The sequence below is a fragment of the Aulonocara sp. 'chitande type north' Nkhata Bay genome, linkage group LG9, assembly GCF_057382095.1.
Source record: "Aulonocara sp. 'chitande type north' Nkhata Bay isolate Kocher_YH1m ecotype deep benthic linkage group LG9, A_spYH_male_GT1.1, whole genome shotgun sequence".
Lineage (NCBI taxonomy): Eukaryota > Metazoa > Chordata > Actinopteri > Cichliformes > Cichlidae > Aulonocara > Aulonocara sp. 'chitande type north' Nkhata Bay.
Window position 1 is genome coordinate 11,124,771 of NC_141352.1, and position 17,180 is coordinate 11,141,950.

Sequence of the window (17,180 nt, forward strand, 5' to 3'; positions counted from 1 at the left end):
GACAACACAGTAAAGAAAAGTTCAACTCTCAATATCAATATTATTTTTGTCTGTCCACCTCATGAATCTTTCAAAATAAAAGCCATCTTATATTTTTCCATTTGAAGTCTTTTAATGTGAAACAACAGCAGGAAGAACTGTTGCATTAGAAGTGACTTTAAACAGCATGAGCCTAGAAACCACTATAGGAAATATACAGAGTGTTTATTTGATATTGTGGATGTTGAAATTTTAATATTTTTGTGAATTTAACATTAAACTGAACTTAACCCACTGATGCAGATCACAGAGATTCAAAAAGTCAGTTTAACTATAGAAGATGCAAACTGAAAGGCCACTGAGGTCGTGTTTAATGAATTACTGTCAAAGTCTGTTCCTTGAACTGTTAGAAAATCAAAAGTGTAATTTCGTCAAATTATTTTCAGATGAAGTACAAAAAGGGGAAGAAAGACGTGTCGAGCTCTCTGTACTCCACCCTGCCGCAGACTCTGGAGACGCTGCACGCCAAAGAAGCCTCTGAAGTGCAGAGCGAGGTAAAACCCTTCACTGCTGTGATTGTAGACTAAACATACACATCTATCAGTACATACAGATATTTGGATTTACTGTAAATAGCACTGAGGCAGAGCAGGCGTACACAATACATAAAACAGCTGATTAATTCAAATACAGTTATGAGTTCAAATGAAATAAAAATGAATAAAATAGTCGTTCAATTTTGTGTTTGTTGGATCCTAAAGGTTGCAGGAGTTCAGTTAGCTGGTTTGAATAGTTCACATCATTGGGCAGACAGATGTGGAACCCTGAGGAACAATGTTCAATGTTAGAAGTTTGCTCACCATCACTGACAGTTTGATACTCTGCATGTGATCCTGTTTGTGCTCAGCTGAACTACAAGGCCGACCAGAAGAAAACTCTTTCCTGCAGCCTCTTCCACCTCCTGCCAGAGACGTTAGAGACGGCTCACGCTAAGGAAGTCTCCGAGCTGCTCAGTGAGGTAAATAGAAGAGAAAAAAAACCAAGAATTACTTTAAAGGGCAGAAGCTGCCGATTAAATCAAATGTTTTTTCTAGGTGAAATATAAAGAAGACGGTAAGAAGGAGATGAACATCAACCTGTACTCTCTGCTGCCCGAGACCATCGACACACAGCACGCCAAAGAGGTGTCGAACCTGCAGAGTGAGGTACTTTAATCCCATTTTAATGGCTTTTTCTTTCCATCGTCAGTCAAGATAAACAACCTGTGTATGCAGTACTCCGAATTAAAAAAAGAGTACACATAATAATTTATGAGAAAGAGAAAAGTAGGAATAAGAAAGTAAAGGTGCGATTTTATTTATCAGGATAAATATTACAAAGTGTTTCACACCAAATAAAAAAATGAGTAAAATGAATGTTTGAACATAGAAGACTGCAGATCTTTGTGTGATCTGAAGTCCAGTGAGTTGAAGTGTGGAGTAAACCACGAAACAGACGTCTGGCCTCAGTTTGTTAAATAATACAAAAAAATCTAATCCATTGAAATCTGGACAAAAAATGAAAACATGTGTTTCTTCTTCATCTCCTGCAGGTGAAATATAAAGAAGGTCTGAAGCAGAAGATTCAGAGCAGTTTGTACCATCGGCTCCCAGAGACCACAGAGACACAGCTGGCCAAACAGCTGTCTGAGCTGCAGAGTGAGGTCGGCACTCAAACAGGAAAGGCTTGAAATTTGTGCCTGCTTGTTATCAAGAATAAGTTGTTATTTTATTATTCAGTGTAGCTTTAAACCCCCCTCCCTCAGGCCAGTGTTGACTCTTTTGCAACCTGCAGTCAGCTGAGACAGAAGAAGTCACTTAGATGAGTGAAACGTTTCTCCCACTGAAAACGTCCAGATGAACAGAATCAAACTTTGGGGAAACCCAACAAAATCCATAAATAATAATCTGTTCAGAATCTACTCCTAATGTGCAAATGTCTTAAAACACCGGTAAACAGCAGGCAGCATTAAAACTAATTCTGTTGTTTCCATGTTCAACTTTGTGTGTGACGTGCACCAAGATAACTACTCAACCTGTCCGGGCAGCAGCGTAGCATATGCATGGCAAAGATTAGCTCCATGTGGGGTAAAGCAGTAACTACAGGCTACAGAGAGTGATGCACAAGCCACCACTGATGCTAACGGTTCATTTGAAATTGCAGACCAAGTACAAGGAGGCTGGTAAAAAGGAGGCGAACGCCTGCCTGTACTCCCTCCTGCCTCACACCATGGACACGCAGCACGCGAAAGAAGCTGCAGAGCTGCTGAGTGAGGTAATGTGTTGTTTTCTTGTAGTATTACCTGACGACTAGTCATCCACAGAGGGATGATTAGGAGCAAATAAAAGATTCATATGTGACAATGAGCAAACATGAAGACAGGGAAGAGAACAGTTGGCAGGAAGGAATGAGCGTGACAGAAACAAAGAAGTACAAAGAAGTACAAAGAAGTGCGACCAGCACACGGCAATTCAAGCTAAACTGTCAGAGAGTAAAAGTATGTAGCATGATAAACATTTTTGGCTCCACAGGTAAAATACAAAGAGAGCGGGAAGAAGGAGATGTCCAGCTCGCTGTACGCCACTCTACCCGACACTTCAGAAACCAGCTTTGCCAGAGAGATGAGCGACGTGCTGAGCGAGGTAAATAAACCATCAAAGTATCCCACAGTCACCTGTTGATGACCAGAGCAGAATCTAAAACCACTTCAGAAGAGAAATATGACGGAAAGTCATCAAAACAGGAAACAAGATAAAAACGTTTGTGTTGCAGCAATAGAGCAAACATTTTACTGCCCAGAGCTGACGACAACAGAGTTCGGCTGCACATTTTGGCTAAAAAGAAGCTGTGAGACTTCAAAACTGCTCAGTTAGTTTGTATAAAAAGGATTTCTCTGTTTTCCTGAAAATAAGAGAACAAACTAAATTAGAGTAGAAGATGTTCTTTGTGCTTCCCCACCAAACGCTTTTAAAAACATGAGAGTGACGCGTGCTGCTGCACAGGCTGACGTGTTTCCTGTTACATGTCAAACGTTTAGTGTGACTCAGTCCAACATGCCACAAATACTCACTGTAGAGCACAAGATGTTGATTTCTCCACACTTGAAAATGCACTTTTTACTAAAAAATCAATGATGGGTTTGGATAATGGATGGAAACGTGACACATCAGTACTGTTGCTATAGTTACCTGGTTTTAATATACTTGATGCGCAGATTTAAACGTCATGGTTAGCCCGTTCGCTGGTTTCCAGGTTATCATTACATGAAAGTCATCGTCCGAAACAACGTCCCGATCTTAAAGTCTTGTGTGAGATTAGGTCAAATATGCTGTCTCGTCATTTGTTTGCCTGACATTTTGGAGAGAGATCGAATAAACAGCAGCGCTTCGACATGCAGGAGGGATCCAGGCTGTGCTTCAACTGAGAACTGAGAGCAAAAATAGGGAAATGCAGAGAGAGCTGCAGTAAGAATGCCCTTTGATTAGTTATAAATAATCACTACCCAGATTATTCACCGCTCTCTGATGCTTCTACCTTAGACGCTCATCAGAGGGCAGATTAGCATCAGAAACAGGATCAAAGCATCGCAGGCTGTTCGCAGCACGTACTGGAGAGGAGTTAATAACAATATCTGATCTGTAAGCAACGGAAGATGGGAAACATTTGTTTTTAAGGATTCAGATAAAAGTGACATTTTTGCCTCTCACTTATTACAGTTTCAAAAAAGTCAATATTTCCACTAAGTTAGTTACACAGCTAATAAAACTGAGTTTTTCACCATTAACGATCCTCTAACATGTACATGATCGCATTTAAATGTGAAAAAGTGTTGGTGTTGGGGCCATTTTCTCTGCTTTTTACTGTTGGCAGACTTGTTCGACTGTGCAAAAACAGTCTGTTTATTATTCCTTCAACCACCTTCTGAAAAATCTTGACCGTATATGTGGGTGTCAAAGGACTGTGGGACGTGTTTTTAATACCTTTTCTTGCAAACAACAGACTGGTTGGTTTGTGAGCAGCTGTAGGCTGTATACAGTATGTGGATTTTCACGTATGTGTTGCAAATCCATGTAAAACACATATTCTAAATGTGCTGCATACGTGCTCACAAAACTTTATCAGTGTCAGAATATTCTACATGTCTTAGATTTATGACAGAATATCACAGTAGTGTTTACATGACTATGACCTGGAAGCGGAATATTTCTCCAACATAGCTCAAGGCTGGTTGTGCAGCATTCAGTCCTTTTAAAACCCTTCAGGATATTTTACATTACTTGTCCATCTTTTCCAGAACAAGTACAAGGAGGCTATGAAGAGAAACCTCTCTCAAAGTTTTTACTCACAGCAGTTTGCAAAAACAGTTTCTGGGCTGCAGAGCGAGGTAAATGTCTCTACAAACGTTATCTGCATTATCTTCCCAGGGGTCCTTGCAAATTATGTCCAAATGTTTAAATGTGTGGTTTACAAGATAATAACGTATTGCATCTATGCAGATGGAACAAAACTCTATGTTTCACTCACTCTTTTATTTGATTCACATTTGGTTCAGTGGTTAAAATGACAAAATAAATGTAGTTGCACAGGACAGAGATGGAGACGGAGCTTTTTTGGAAATTGAGATATGTCTATTTGGAGAAATCTGCCCTATATTTTGTTTATTCATTCTTCTTTTTTGTTAAGATGAAGTACAAAGAAGCAGGAAAGAAGGGCGTGTCAAGCGCCCTCTATTCAACTCTACCTGAGACTCTGGAGACGCAGCACGCTAAAGAGGCTTCTGAGCTGCAGAGTCAGGTACCTCAATTCACTCATCAGCCAAATGTCTCAGAGGTATCAATACATTTAGTCATAGGGTCCAAACCAGTATATATAAACAGAGGAATTGCTTTTCCCACATGGTGCAAACTTTGAGGACTTTTACTATTAAGTAGTAACTGGATTCCTGTGCAGAAAAGGATATGGATGTTCTTATTAAAGTGATTAAAGACATCGTAAATAATGTTCTTCTACATCTGTTCTAGCTGAAGTACAAGCAGCCTTTAAAGAAAGATGGGCCCAGCCTTTACCACCTGATGCCAGAAACCAACGACACACAGTTTGTTCGTCAGCAGACAGAGATGCTGAGTGAGGTACGATTTCTACCTGCTCTTAGGTAGAAATGTTTTTCATCATCAATGAACAAAGTACCTCGATCAGCTCTGGTATGCGAGTCCGTTTGTCTCCCCTTCAACAGAGAATTCAGTCTCCAGATTTATTATGTGATCAGTTCAGTAAGCTTTCAAATAAAACGTGACCTGTATAGACAAGAAGTCTGTATGATGTGATCCTGCTGTAATAATAAAAAATATCTGTGTGAATGAAGAACTCTTTGTTCTCATCCTGCTGGCTCTGCTTTGCTTCATTACAAGGTCAAGTACAAAGAAGATATGAAAGAGATGAGTTTCAACTTGTACTCTCTGCTCCCCGACACCCTCGACACCCAGCATGCTAAAGAGCTGACGGAGATGCAGAGCGAGGTGAGTGCTCTGAATATTCAAAGTGCAGTCAGGTCTCATAGAATAACCCAGAGATGATGCTGATTTTATGCAAATATGATTAAATGTAAGATTGTGGTGATATTTACAATTTCTTTTATATTTGCAATTTCTAGCTGAATTAAATACTGAGTTCAGTCAAGATGCATGAGCTCTCATGACGTCTGGCTCCTATAAAATAGGCCAAATAAGCCATAGATCAACTTTAAGGTAAATGCACGTCAGACCACGAGTGTCTGGTTTTATATACTACAATTCAAAATGTTAGGGACCTATTTCAGCATTTCTTACATTTATAGATAATAATATAGGAAGGAACCAGAATTGTATGTATTTCATTAAGGCACTGAGGAGGTATTTATGACCGTCATCTGGAGAATTAAAATAGTCAGTGTAATTTACAGGAATTTATTATAATCAGTCTAAAACTGGCAACCATCTCAGCCTGTATCCAAATAAAAGCCATATTTGTAGCTTTAAGCAAATGCTAAGCAAATAATAAATATAGATATTTAGCTCTATTTATTATTTGCTTAACAAACCAGGTTAACAAACCAGGTTGGTTATTAACAGTGACGCAACTAATTCTACAAACATATCCCGGATAAGCCCCCAACTGTCACAAGATTTTTTAGGTTCAAACGCCCACATGAATTCTCCCCATATCAGCCAGTTGCCCTCTAATTTAGGCTAACACTACCTTCAAGAAAGTGGAAGAGAAAAACATAATTTGTATACATTTTCATAGTCTTTATGTTTCTGTGGTAGGTAGGAACCTCGGTGTAGAGTTAACTGCACATGACTGATTTTTTTAGTGCTAACTGCACTTAAATCTCCAGTGCAAATTGTGTCTTTCAGGCAAAATACAAAAAGGCCAGTAAGAAGGACACATCGACATCTCTGTACCACCGACTACCTGAAACTCTGGAGACACAGCACGCTAAAGAGGCTTCCCAGCTACAGAGTCAGGTATGCAGGAATATGACTAAAAACTGTTAACAAAAGTCTAAAAACTTTTGTTAACATGAACTTTCAACCGTGAAGCTAGATCCAAACTAGCAAACTGAGAAGAAGCATGTGGTGGTAAAGCTTACTTTAAAAATGGTACACAAAAAAATCACGAAAGTTTATTTGTGAATGTCTATATTTTGTCTCTGTGTCATGTAGGTCTCATATAAAGACGCTGTGAAGAAGTACTTGTCATGTCCAGTTTACCACCTGCTCCCTGATACTCTGGAGACCCAGTTTGCCCGAGAGGTCACCGACCTGCAAAGCCAAGTAGGTGCAGAGAGACACGGCTGCTTTAGACCAACCTGCAGATTCAATTCTTAAAGCTGTCATAATACATAAAATTATGCCTTACACATGCAGGTCTGGTGCATCTCTTGTTAACTAACCACAATAGTACTCTAATAACGACTGAAAGAAGCATTAATTCAAAACATGATCAGACATCATGTCATGAAGTATCAATAACCTGCATGTATTAAACATGAGGTACAAACCCTGTGACTGCTGTCCCCGCTGTGTGTGATCATGATGAAACTATTACTTAAGTGAAGACATATGCAGACAAATCCAGCTTAGCACTGCTGATGTGATGAGCTCAGGTAAAATAAGTCATTAGTTAGTTTAGTTAACTATTTAATAAACAATAAACTCCCCCATCCACACTTCAGTTGGTAGCTTTGCAGGATGAAATGACTAACAGTTATTCAGTGACGTTCACACTGTGATTTGAGTGGAGTGATGATTGGCTTCCCCAGCATAACTCTGACTAATCCCAGTGTGGTACTGGTATGACTTCAACCTTACTTTATTTCTTTTAATCAAGGAAAGCCAACTCGGCCCACTGCAGACCTGTGGGAGTATTGGACTCACTGTGTGGCATTTAGAGGGGTGCTGTTTCACTCATCGTACTTTACAGCCAAGTCCTCAGGGTGTAATCAGGAGGACAGAACGGAAGCAGCACAGTTAAATACTGACAGTGTTAAGCAAATTATTTTGAATAAAATGGCAATGAAGTCTGAAAGAAGGCTCTGATTGGTCAGAAGTTGATGTGTCTTCTAATAATTTCTTTAGATACATTTCTAAAGCAATTTTTCTTAATCCCATGTTACAGATCCTGTTTTCTGTTTTGATTGTAGAAAAAGTACAAGGAGGGGATGAAGAGCATGTCTCAGAGTTTCTACTCTCAGCTGCCTGAAACCGCTGAGACAAAGTTTGTTAAAACGGTGTCTGAGCTGCAGAGCGAGGTGAGATGAAGGAAACTTGAGAGGATGATCAAAAACACTTAAATGTGTTGATGAAAGATAGAAAGAAGCTGTAAGTGTTACATAAAGCTGCTCTTCAGTGAAAACCTAAATTAATTTGGACAAACATGATGAAGCTAATTTAGTAACGTTGGGACTGAGAATGTGAACGTTTATGCTGCAGATTTAGATGTTTGACAGCTCAAACCAATAAAGCAGTAAAGAAACTGATCTTATTCTTTATGTGATCTTCAGACAAAGTATAAGAAGTCAGGGAGGCAGGAGACCGGCAGCAGTTTGTACTCTGTGATGCCTGAAACTCTGCAAACTCAACACGCCAAGCAGGCCTCACAGATACAGAGCCAGGTACTGTTTTCTGTTTTTATGAGATAAGAAACATATTGTCAGGAGGTAAGACACACCAGAGATTCCTTCAGTTTATTAAAGTCCAGCGGCTTGCCAAGCCTAACGGAGGACCGTCAAGTTTTTAATCAACACACTTTAAGTTAACTGTTGTATCATAAAAGCCTGGTGTTCATGTTTTCACATGTATTTGCATAAAAAGGCTTAAACTGTAAACATTTTGAATTTATATCAACATAGTGATGGCTGAAAATAGTTCAAAAATGAAAGCTGTGCTGATGTTGGAGACCATTTGCAGAATAGCAGCTGGGAATCCTTCTGCTCTTTCTTCAATGAAATGTGTAAAACAAGCAAAATGTGACCCACGGTGACTCAAACTCTGGACCTTTTGCTCTCCTTGTCCATTTTATATCCCACTAATCTAACCAATCAACTTTGAGAAATCCACAAAACAGGTTTATAATCCTACAAGACTCTTTGCAATTTTAAACCCTTAAAATAGCTTTAAAAAATAATAAAAAAGAGAAAAGGGACAGAAGAATGAGGGACATCTGTGTCTTATATGTTATGCTTGTGGTAGTTGTGTCCATGTACAATAAAAGTTCACTCAGACCGTGTCTTACAAAGTGAGAATTATTGAATGCAATTAAGAAATCAAACGTCTTTCATTTTTTGAAGTACCAAACATTTGACTGACAGTTTATTTGGTTTCTAAGTGGTTTTGAGCTGCCACACGTCTTCTTTCCGTGCAGACTAGTTACTGGCAAGTTGTTCTTTTAAATACAAAAAAAATCTTTGTGTAATTTACTCGTATCTGCATACAAACTGTCATTGTCTCGCTGTGTGCTGCATTGTGAACTTTATTTTCTAAACTGTCACATCCATCGCCTCCTGCTATCATTACCATTATACCCTGCTACGCAGTCAGTGTTTGGATCTGTTAGCTTAGTGGGATTTTAAATATGGGAGGTTTCAGGAGTTAAAGGTCACCAGTTTTAGTCTCCCTCTCCTTCCATGAGTTGTCAAACCTCATGGAAAGAGAGGCAAAGCTGGCAGATGGTGCAGTGAAGTCTCCAACTTTGGCATCGCTTTCATTTTGAAACAATTTTTCAGCTAAAACTAGAACAAAACAGTCAGGCCACAGTTATTCAGTGTAAAGAAATACTTTAATAGTTTAATGCAAACCACATCATTCATCTCTGGATGTGAATGGTGGCAGCTCGGTGCTCTCCTGCTGCCAGATCCAGTCCTTTCTCCTCATAAACATGCTCTCTTCTGTGTGTCTAACAACTCTCCTGACTCAAACCCTGAATGCCTTTTCACTACTCAGTTTACGTTTTCAATAAAAGTAAAAAGAAAATAAAAGAACATAAAAACAGTTCTGTTGACCCTGCAGGTGAAGTACAAAGAGGACGGGCAGAAGGAGCTGTCGTCCACTTTGTTCTCCAGCCTTCCTCAAACCCTGCAGACTGAGCTGGCCAAAGACGTGACGGAGCTGCAGAGTCAGGTGACAAACACTCATCCAGCCACTGCTGTGCCTCAACACAGAGGCTTTTATTCAGCAGGAAACTTTTCAAGTCCGAGTCTGAAACTTTCCCAATCGGCCTTTTCTTCAATCTGATCTGTGTGAACACTCATTCTGAAGTTCCTCTGAATCAAACACTGTGGTGTTTGAAGCTGCTGCAAAAGCACAAAAAGTTTGGGAAACTATTTCAATGATATTTTACTTAACATGAAATCTTTCTCACTGGATAACAGATGAGTTCAAAGTCTAAGTGAACGTTAAGATGATACAGTCCATATTTTCCTGCAGTGCTTGTTGATGATGTGACTGAATAGAAGTGCACGTCCAGTTGTTCCTGGTGACCTTTAAGGTTTCCTCCTGTGCACGAGTTCATGCTGTGCCTGTCGAGCTGTCACAAAGTGTTTCTGCTGCAGCTTCTATTATCTGAGGAGGAGGAAGGTTTTCCAAAAATACGACATTAGTCAGGCTGACTCAGCTAGACTTCTTCTAATCACTGCTCGAAGTTAAGAAAACTTTCGCTGTGCTGAAAATAAGTGAAGACAGAAATGTCTGAACTTAAAGTGGAGTTATGAAATTGAGGATGGGGGCAACGCTGAGCCCCGAGAAAGCAAAGTGTTTTATTGCACATTAACAGAGATGTGTTTGTTTGGTTTGTGGTGCAGGTGAAATACAAGGAGGGCTGTAAGAAGGAAATGTCCTCCTCACTCTTCCACCTCATGCCTGAAACACCAGAGATGCAGTTTGCCAAGCAGATGTCGGAGATCCAGAGCGTGGTGCGGCTCTGTTCTCTCTCATCACACACTGATATCTTCCATTCTCCTGTGCATTTCAATGTTCTCTTATTTCTGTTCATTGATTTGTGTTTATTCCTCTTTGAAGGCAAAGTACAAACAGGACAAAGAGGATCTGCCCAACACTTTGTACTCACTGCTGCCCGAAACTCTGGAGACTCAGTTTGTTAAAGAGATGGCTGAGACGCACAGCGAGGTGGGAGCTCCGAGCTTACTGACCTGCAGCACTCATCATGACTTTAAAGATTTTTCTCCTTGGAGTGAATCCTCTTGAATGTCTGAAATATCAGGGTGAGATAAGGATGAGATTTGCACACCTTGCTGAGACTGACTGAAGTCTAAAAGCAGGAGACCAAAGCTGACGAGTTGAACTAAATCTTTATTTGGGCTCAAGCCATCAAACTGCAGGAGTACAAAGAGACAAAGACCGAAGAGAAGACAGGACTATTTATACACAAAGAGTAATCAGGGAAGTTAAAAAATGAGACAAGTGAGACACAGATGGTTACAATCAGACTAAAAAAGGAAATACCAACAGCAGATCTTTTTCTAATGGCTGTATTTATTAAGTCATTGTAGAAATTTATGGCACAACGGATTGAAAATAGGGCAAAAAAAGTTTTTTAAGCATGTACGAAAAACATATCAAAGACTAGTATAGTATGTGTGCAATCAGAGTCCGAGCTGAGGCAGGCCTGCAGCGTGTTGGACAGCTCAGCCATAAGTCTCAGTTTAAACCCATTAAACTTTTGTATTTATCAGGTAATAACGATCATCAGCATCCAGTAGAAGTAAACTAGAAAACAGTAAATGAAGTCCAACAGAATTCAATCACCTCTTTCCGTTTTCCCACATTCATGTCATGTCTTAGCTACACAAGGTCAAACAGTTCATCCTATTGGATGCAGCTGGTGATGTCACAGTAGTTGCTACGTCACCTCCCAGTCGCCTGCAGAGCTGATAACACTGCTCAGTGAAGGATGAGATATTTCCAGTCATGAGTAGCTGGGAACAGTTTGAGGCAGGATGAAGTTGTGAGAGTGTGATTCTGTGGGGATTTAAAGTGTGTGTTTGTTTGACAGGTGAAGTACAAGCAGGCAGGTAAGCAGCACGCGGCGTTGTCTCTTTACTCCAAACTGCCCGAAACTCTGGAGACCAAACGCATCAAAGAAGTGACTGAACTGCAGAGTGAAGTGAGTGAATCCTGCTGTGTGTGGTACCATCGCTCTACCTCAGTCTGCTTTTCCATTATTTCACACTTTTCAAGTTTAGGTTGGAGAAAGCGTTACTTCTAAGTGTTGCAGAGGTAGTTTGGGTGAAAAACACTTACTCGTTTTATTGCACTGTAAGATTACATCAAGTGCAGTTCCATATATAGCACAAAACAACAGGCAGCAACCCAAAGTGTGTTCCAGTTAGGGGAGAATATATCACCAGTCCAAGTATAGGAAATTATAAGCACAAAATAAAAAAGCCACATACACATGATTCATGTCCACAGACCAACTGAGGCCTTTACATGCTCTTCGTGTAGCTGCGTGCGATCTCATCAGGTACTCCAGGTTCCTCACATAGACAAAGACGTGTCGAGGTTAGTTGGTGATTCTGTCTCTCTGTGTATCCCATCCTGTGACACCTGGGATACTCCAGGATAGATGGGTGGAAGTGAAGCTAAGGAAAAAACACTGAATAAATATGGTTGGAATATCGTAAATAAGAAAATTATTACGTTAAACAAATCTACAAGTAAAAAACATACACTTGATACAAACCGTGAGGCACCTCAGGCTTGACTGGAAGCAGGAACTGATTTAAAGTTGTCAGCTGTTTGACTTTATGTGGGATGACAGATTAATCCAGAGCCAGGAGGCAAGAACAGAGGAGACCTGTCACCCTCAGTTTTTAGGTTAGAGGGGGGGCACTGAGGGAAACTGCTGAGGATGACTCCAGTGAACTGGCAGCAAAATGTGGAGTTACTCGATCTGCAACATACAGCTGAGCTGATCCAAAAAATAAAATGTAAATAAATCCTGATTCCACAGCTAACCAGTGCAGCTGAGCTAAAACTGAAGTGATGTGTCGTCTTTTCTCTGGACCGATTAAAAGCCAAGTAGCTGCCTTTTGAACCAAAGAGTCGGACAAACCAAATGTACTCCAGGCTGGAAGTCACAGCAGCATCAACTACAGTTTGCTTAAGATATAAAAGCTGTTTTAATTTATCAGTCTGGTAAAAGCTGCCCTCCGTACGCAAGAACTGTAAGGTTTTCATTTATCGTTCAAACTGGATATCTGTTGTACAGTGTCCTTGGGTGCTTTGAAAGGCGCTATTTAAATAAAATGTATTATTATTATTATTATTATTATTATTATTCACACTTAGCAGAGCTAATGTTGTTTGAGCTCAGGCTCCAAAACTGCCATTTCCACTATAATTTAATACAAATACGTTGGGTTTTCACCCAAATGTAGAAGGTCACATGTGACAAGTAGATAAAACTGAGTGTCGTCAGCATAATGGTGAACATGGTGTTTTTGGTTGATGTGTATAGAAGAAAGAACCTAAAACATTTATAATAGTCTCTGAGAGATGAACTGAAACTGAAAACCAGCTTTGTGAAAGAAATCATGGATCGAGATGTATCTCTTATGTCATCTCTGTTATCTGTTTCCAGTAAGCAGCAGAGTAAAATGCAGCTGAACTGATGCTTAAAGACTTTTCAGAGGAATTTTAAAAGCAGCACAGAAACAGCTGTGAAGTGATCTGTTTGTGCCAGTTGTAAAACAGGAAAGTTGGCAGGTAACCCAGCGAGCCCCTTTTTAAATGCAAATCAAGATGATGCTTTTTCTTTCCAATCATTTCTGGCACAGCTGTAAACAGCTGTTATCTGCTGGGAGCCAGTGAGGAGTTCAGCTGTTGCCTGAGATGAAGATTTCTTGCAGTGTTTTGTTGTTTGTTTATATTACATCTGCTGAGGACGTCGTTCTGTCTGTGAACACGAAACCTTCTGAACTCCTGGAAACTTTGTCTGGGTCATGTTAACAATCCATTAACATTTGCCTTAAATCCACCAACGTCTTCAAGGTCAGCTGAAGGATTTATTGGTAGAAAACTGAGGAGCAAAAGGCTGTGCTGTATGTGCCAACATACAGAAAGCACTGTTTTAAAATATCATGTCACATTTGACCTCTGACCTCTCCCTCAAGCTCGATAGATTTATCTGAAGGTCAAATTGATATTAATGCTATTTTAAACTATATTTCTTGCTGCCTTTGCTTTGGCTGAAGCTCAGCAGGTAGAGCACGTGGTCTACTGATAGGAAGGTCGGTGAGTCGATCCTTGACTGCATCCTTGGGCAAGATATTAACCCCAAGTTGCTCCGATGCATCCATCCGATTATGAATGTGTGTGAATGTTTGATAGAAAGCAGTTAAGCAAAGGAAACAAAGTGTTTATATGAATGAGGCATGTTGTATAAAGTGCTCTGGGTTCTCCATACTTGTTATCAATATTAGCCATCACTCACACCTACATAATGTTTGTGTAATCAAAGTAAACTTTTGTTTTGTTGCCCTAATCTTATTTTTACTGCTTTACAAGTTACATTTAAAGAGAATAAAGAAAATATATTTGTATGAATATATAAAAAGTACAAAACTCCTCCCTTAAAAGTAAATCCTGCGCAGACTGAGCTGCCTGCGATTGCTCACCTCAGCGTGTCTCTTGTTTACTTGAATTCTTTGTCTCCAACAGAAAAAGTACAAAGATGAAGGGAGGAAGGAGATGATGTCGCCTCTGTACGCTCAGCTGCCTGAAACCACAGAGACCCACTTTGCCCGGGAGATGACTGAAATACTGAGCGAGGTACAGTTCTGCTGCTATGATGCATTAAGGATTACAAAGAACAGAAAGTGTAGTAAGTAAGGCCACAGCATTAAAAGCAGCTGCCTGATCTTGCCCCACAAAAGCTTTCACTGTTCAGGGCTTGGATGTGGGACCTCCAGTGTTTTGACTTCACCTGTTCTTAAGGTGCTTGGAGGAAAACACGGGAAGGTGGCATTACATTTTCCCGTTACTGTTCCCGCCGATGTTGGATTGGATTTGTATCTGCAGGATTTAGAGGCCAGGTTTACACTTTGCGCTTGTCACATTCACGTCAAAGTAACATCTGCATGAATGCCAGGGAGTCCTGCTTTTTAAGACCAGGAAAGTCACACTGATACCAGCTGTTTGCTGTGATTTCTGTTTGCAATAACGCAACTGCTGGTTGAGCAACTCCGACATTTCAAGGCTGAAGAGCCGTAAGATCTCTGAGACTGTCTGTATGCAACATGTCATATACAGAATATGTAATAAAGGACTGAAGGATTGTGTCTGAGTCCAGCTGTGAGCGTTAGCTGGAAGTGAAGAGAAAGTGATCCTTATATCATTTCCATCTCTGTGAAACTGCTGCCTCCAATTACTGAGCTCATCTCACAGAAGGATGAAAACAGTTCAGATAAGTTTTGTAGTGGATCCTGTAGGAAATCCCTCTGATTCCGCTCATCTGCACGTTTGCTTTGTCTTGGTTGGTGCAATATCTGCTGAGAGACAGGAGACCAGCGTCTGATGCCACGTCTTTGTCTTCATTTCTAGAACAAATATAAGGAAAGTGGGAAGAAGAGCCAGAGTGTCAGTGTGTATTCACAGCTGCCACAGACCAACGAAATCCAGTTTGCCAAAGCTGTATCTGAAATACAGAGTGAGGTACGGGAACATCGTGTGTTTAAGATCTGTTTAAAGGTCAAACCTCAGTCACAGCGTTTACATTCGATGCCTTTATTTATTATTTTCCTCTCTTTGTTTTTCAGAGCAAATATAAAGAAGCAGGGAAGAAGGAAGCGTCCAGCTCTCTGTACTCGAAGCTGCCCGAGACTCTGGAGACTCAGCACGCCAAAGAGGTGGCACAGCTGCAGAGTCAGGTACTCACATCACAGACAAGAGAGAAAACACAAGCAAATGTTCCTCTGCAGTTTGAATTCTGCCTGTTGTTTGGTGTCTTTGTAGGTGAAGTATAAACAGGACGGTAAGAAGGAGGTGAGCAGCTCTCTGTATCATCAGCTACCTGCAACCACAGAGACACAGCTGGCCAAAGAGCTGAGAGACATCTGCAGTGAGGTGAGAAACACAGAGACACAGTCTGAATGTGAAAGTGTCCCTGCTGTGTGTCAGCTGTTTAAAGTCAGTGTGTGTGTGTGTGTGCAGGTGAAGTACAAAGAGGAGGGTAAGAAGGAGATCAGTAAGAACTTGTACTCGCTGCTCCCAGAGACGGCAGAGACACAGTTCGCCAAACAGATGTCAGAAATACAGAGTGAGGTGAGGACCCTGAACGCACCACACAGGTGTATAGTTTCATCAGATCTCAGAGGATCTGTGTCTGTAAGAAATCTACAGTTTGCAGCACTAATTCTATTATTGGTATTATAGTAAAAAAAAACTGTTTTTAAGTTTTTCGTGTAGGATTAAAACATTTTTCATTCTTTTGTTTGAAGGCAAACTACAAGAAGGACAAAGAGGATCTGCCCAACACTTTGTACTCGCTGCTGCCTGAAACTCTGCAGACTCAGTTTGTTAAAGAGATGGCTGAGACGCACAGCGAGGTGGGAACTGTTTTAGTGATCATCACTGTCCTGCCATTTTTGGACAAAGCGTTGTTACAGACAATATTTGGGTTTGAAGCCTGCAGGGTGTGTCCGACTATCAAGTACTGAAGTAGCACTGCATTGTGCAGAGACCTTATAAAGCAGGGAGACAACACTCGAAGATCCCAGAATAAACAGCCTTGAGAGAATTCTGAAACTTCAAACACTTGGAGTAAGAATAAAGTCCAAATTCAGATATTCTCAAATAATTCAAAATTCCCAAAACAATGAAAATTCCCAAACGCATAAATACTGAATGGACTGCGTTTATTGTTTTCTACGTGAAGCTGCTCTTTTCTCTATTTTAGGCCATCTAAGCATTGATGAAATGAGGCTGCTTTTGTCAGCTCTATAACACGGAGCTCCTGTTTTTCCAGCTCTGTCATCCGTGCATCCTGGCACTTTGGATCAGTTCTGCATTTCCAGTCTGTCACAGCTCACATGTCACTCAGTTGTTGTCAGTGAACTTCTATATACAGGTGTTATCCAAAAAGTAGCTCATAAGTCTTGATAAATATGTCCGTGTCCGAGAGTTTGGAGTGATGTCACATCTACGTTTAGATGCTTCCAGCACTCTGCTGTGTTTCTAAGGTCATATCAACACGTCCTGTTCTGGATTTATTAAGTCAAACTGGAAATTTAGGACACGAAACATTAACAACAGAAGACCAATAAACATTTTTAGCGTGTTGGAAAACACATCAGAGACTGATACGGTCCTTCAATGGCAGCAGCGAGAGTGGGCGCTGCTGTGGACGCAGTCCTGCAGCGTGTTGGACGGCTCAGATACTCTGACCTTAAACCTGTTAAACAGCTTTACATTAATAAGCTCCAGCCGCAGCACACGGGTGCAAATAAACTTACAACAGTAAATAAACTCCAACAGAATTCAATCAGCTCTGTCCGATTCCCCACATTCATGTCATGTCTTAGCTACACAGGGTCAAACAGGACACGAAGCTGAAATCCTATTGGATAGATGCAGCTGGTGATGTCACAGAGTGGTTACTAAATTAAC

The 17,180-nt window shown here is 40.6% G+C and overlaps 1 protein-coding gene across 5 annotated transcripts in view; it reads left to right on the forward strand.

The window, feature by feature from the left end:
* LOC147321684 (uncharacterized) overlaps positions 1-17,180 on the forward strand; it is an 81,568-nt gene that overhangs the window by 17,210 nt on the left and 47,178 nt on the right. For all 5 annotated transcript variants that reach the window (XM_086305751.1, XM_086305752.1, XM_086305753.1 and 2 more), the window contains 24 exons: positions 426-533; positions 887-997; positions 1,074-1,184; positions 1,571-1,681; positions 2,182-2,292; positions 2,550-2,660; positions 4,313-4,402; positions 4,702-4,812; positions 5,040-5,147; positions 5,427-5,534; positions 6,411-6,521; positions 6,720-6,830; positions 7,700-7,807; positions 8,060-8,170; positions 9,564-9,674; positions 10,355-10,465; positions 10,572-10,679; positions 11,566-11,676; positions 14,235-14,345; positions 15,117-15,227; positions 15,332-15,442; positions 15,528-15,638; positions 15,726-15,836; positions 16,013-16,120. In XM_086305751.1, coding sequence (XP_086161877.1) covers positions 426-533; positions 887-997; positions 1,074-1,184; positions 1,571-1,681; positions 2,182-2,292; positions 2,550-2,660; positions 4,313-4,402; positions 4,702-4,812; positions 5,040-5,147; positions 5,427-5,534; positions 6,411-6,521; positions 6,720-6,830; positions 7,700-7,807; positions 8,060-8,170; positions 9,564-9,674; positions 10,355-10,465; positions 10,572-10,679; positions 11,566-11,676; positions 14,235-14,345; positions 15,117-15,227; positions 15,332-15,442; positions 15,528-15,638; positions 15,726-15,836; positions 16,013-16,120 — 2,625 coding nt within the window. The remainder of the gene's footprint in view (positions 1-425; positions 534-886; positions 998-1,073; positions 1,185-1,570; positions 1,682-2,181; positions 2,293-2,549; positions 2,661-4,312; positions 4,403-4,701; positions 4,813-5,039; positions 5,148-5,426; positions 5,535-6,410; positions 6,522-6,719; positions 6,831-7,699; positions 7,808-8,059; positions 8,171-9,563; positions 9,675-10,354; positions 10,466-10,571; positions 10,680-11,565; positions 11,677-14,234; positions 14,346-15,116; positions 15,228-15,331; positions 15,443-15,527; positions 15,639-15,725; positions 15,837-16,012; positions 16,121-17,180) is intronic.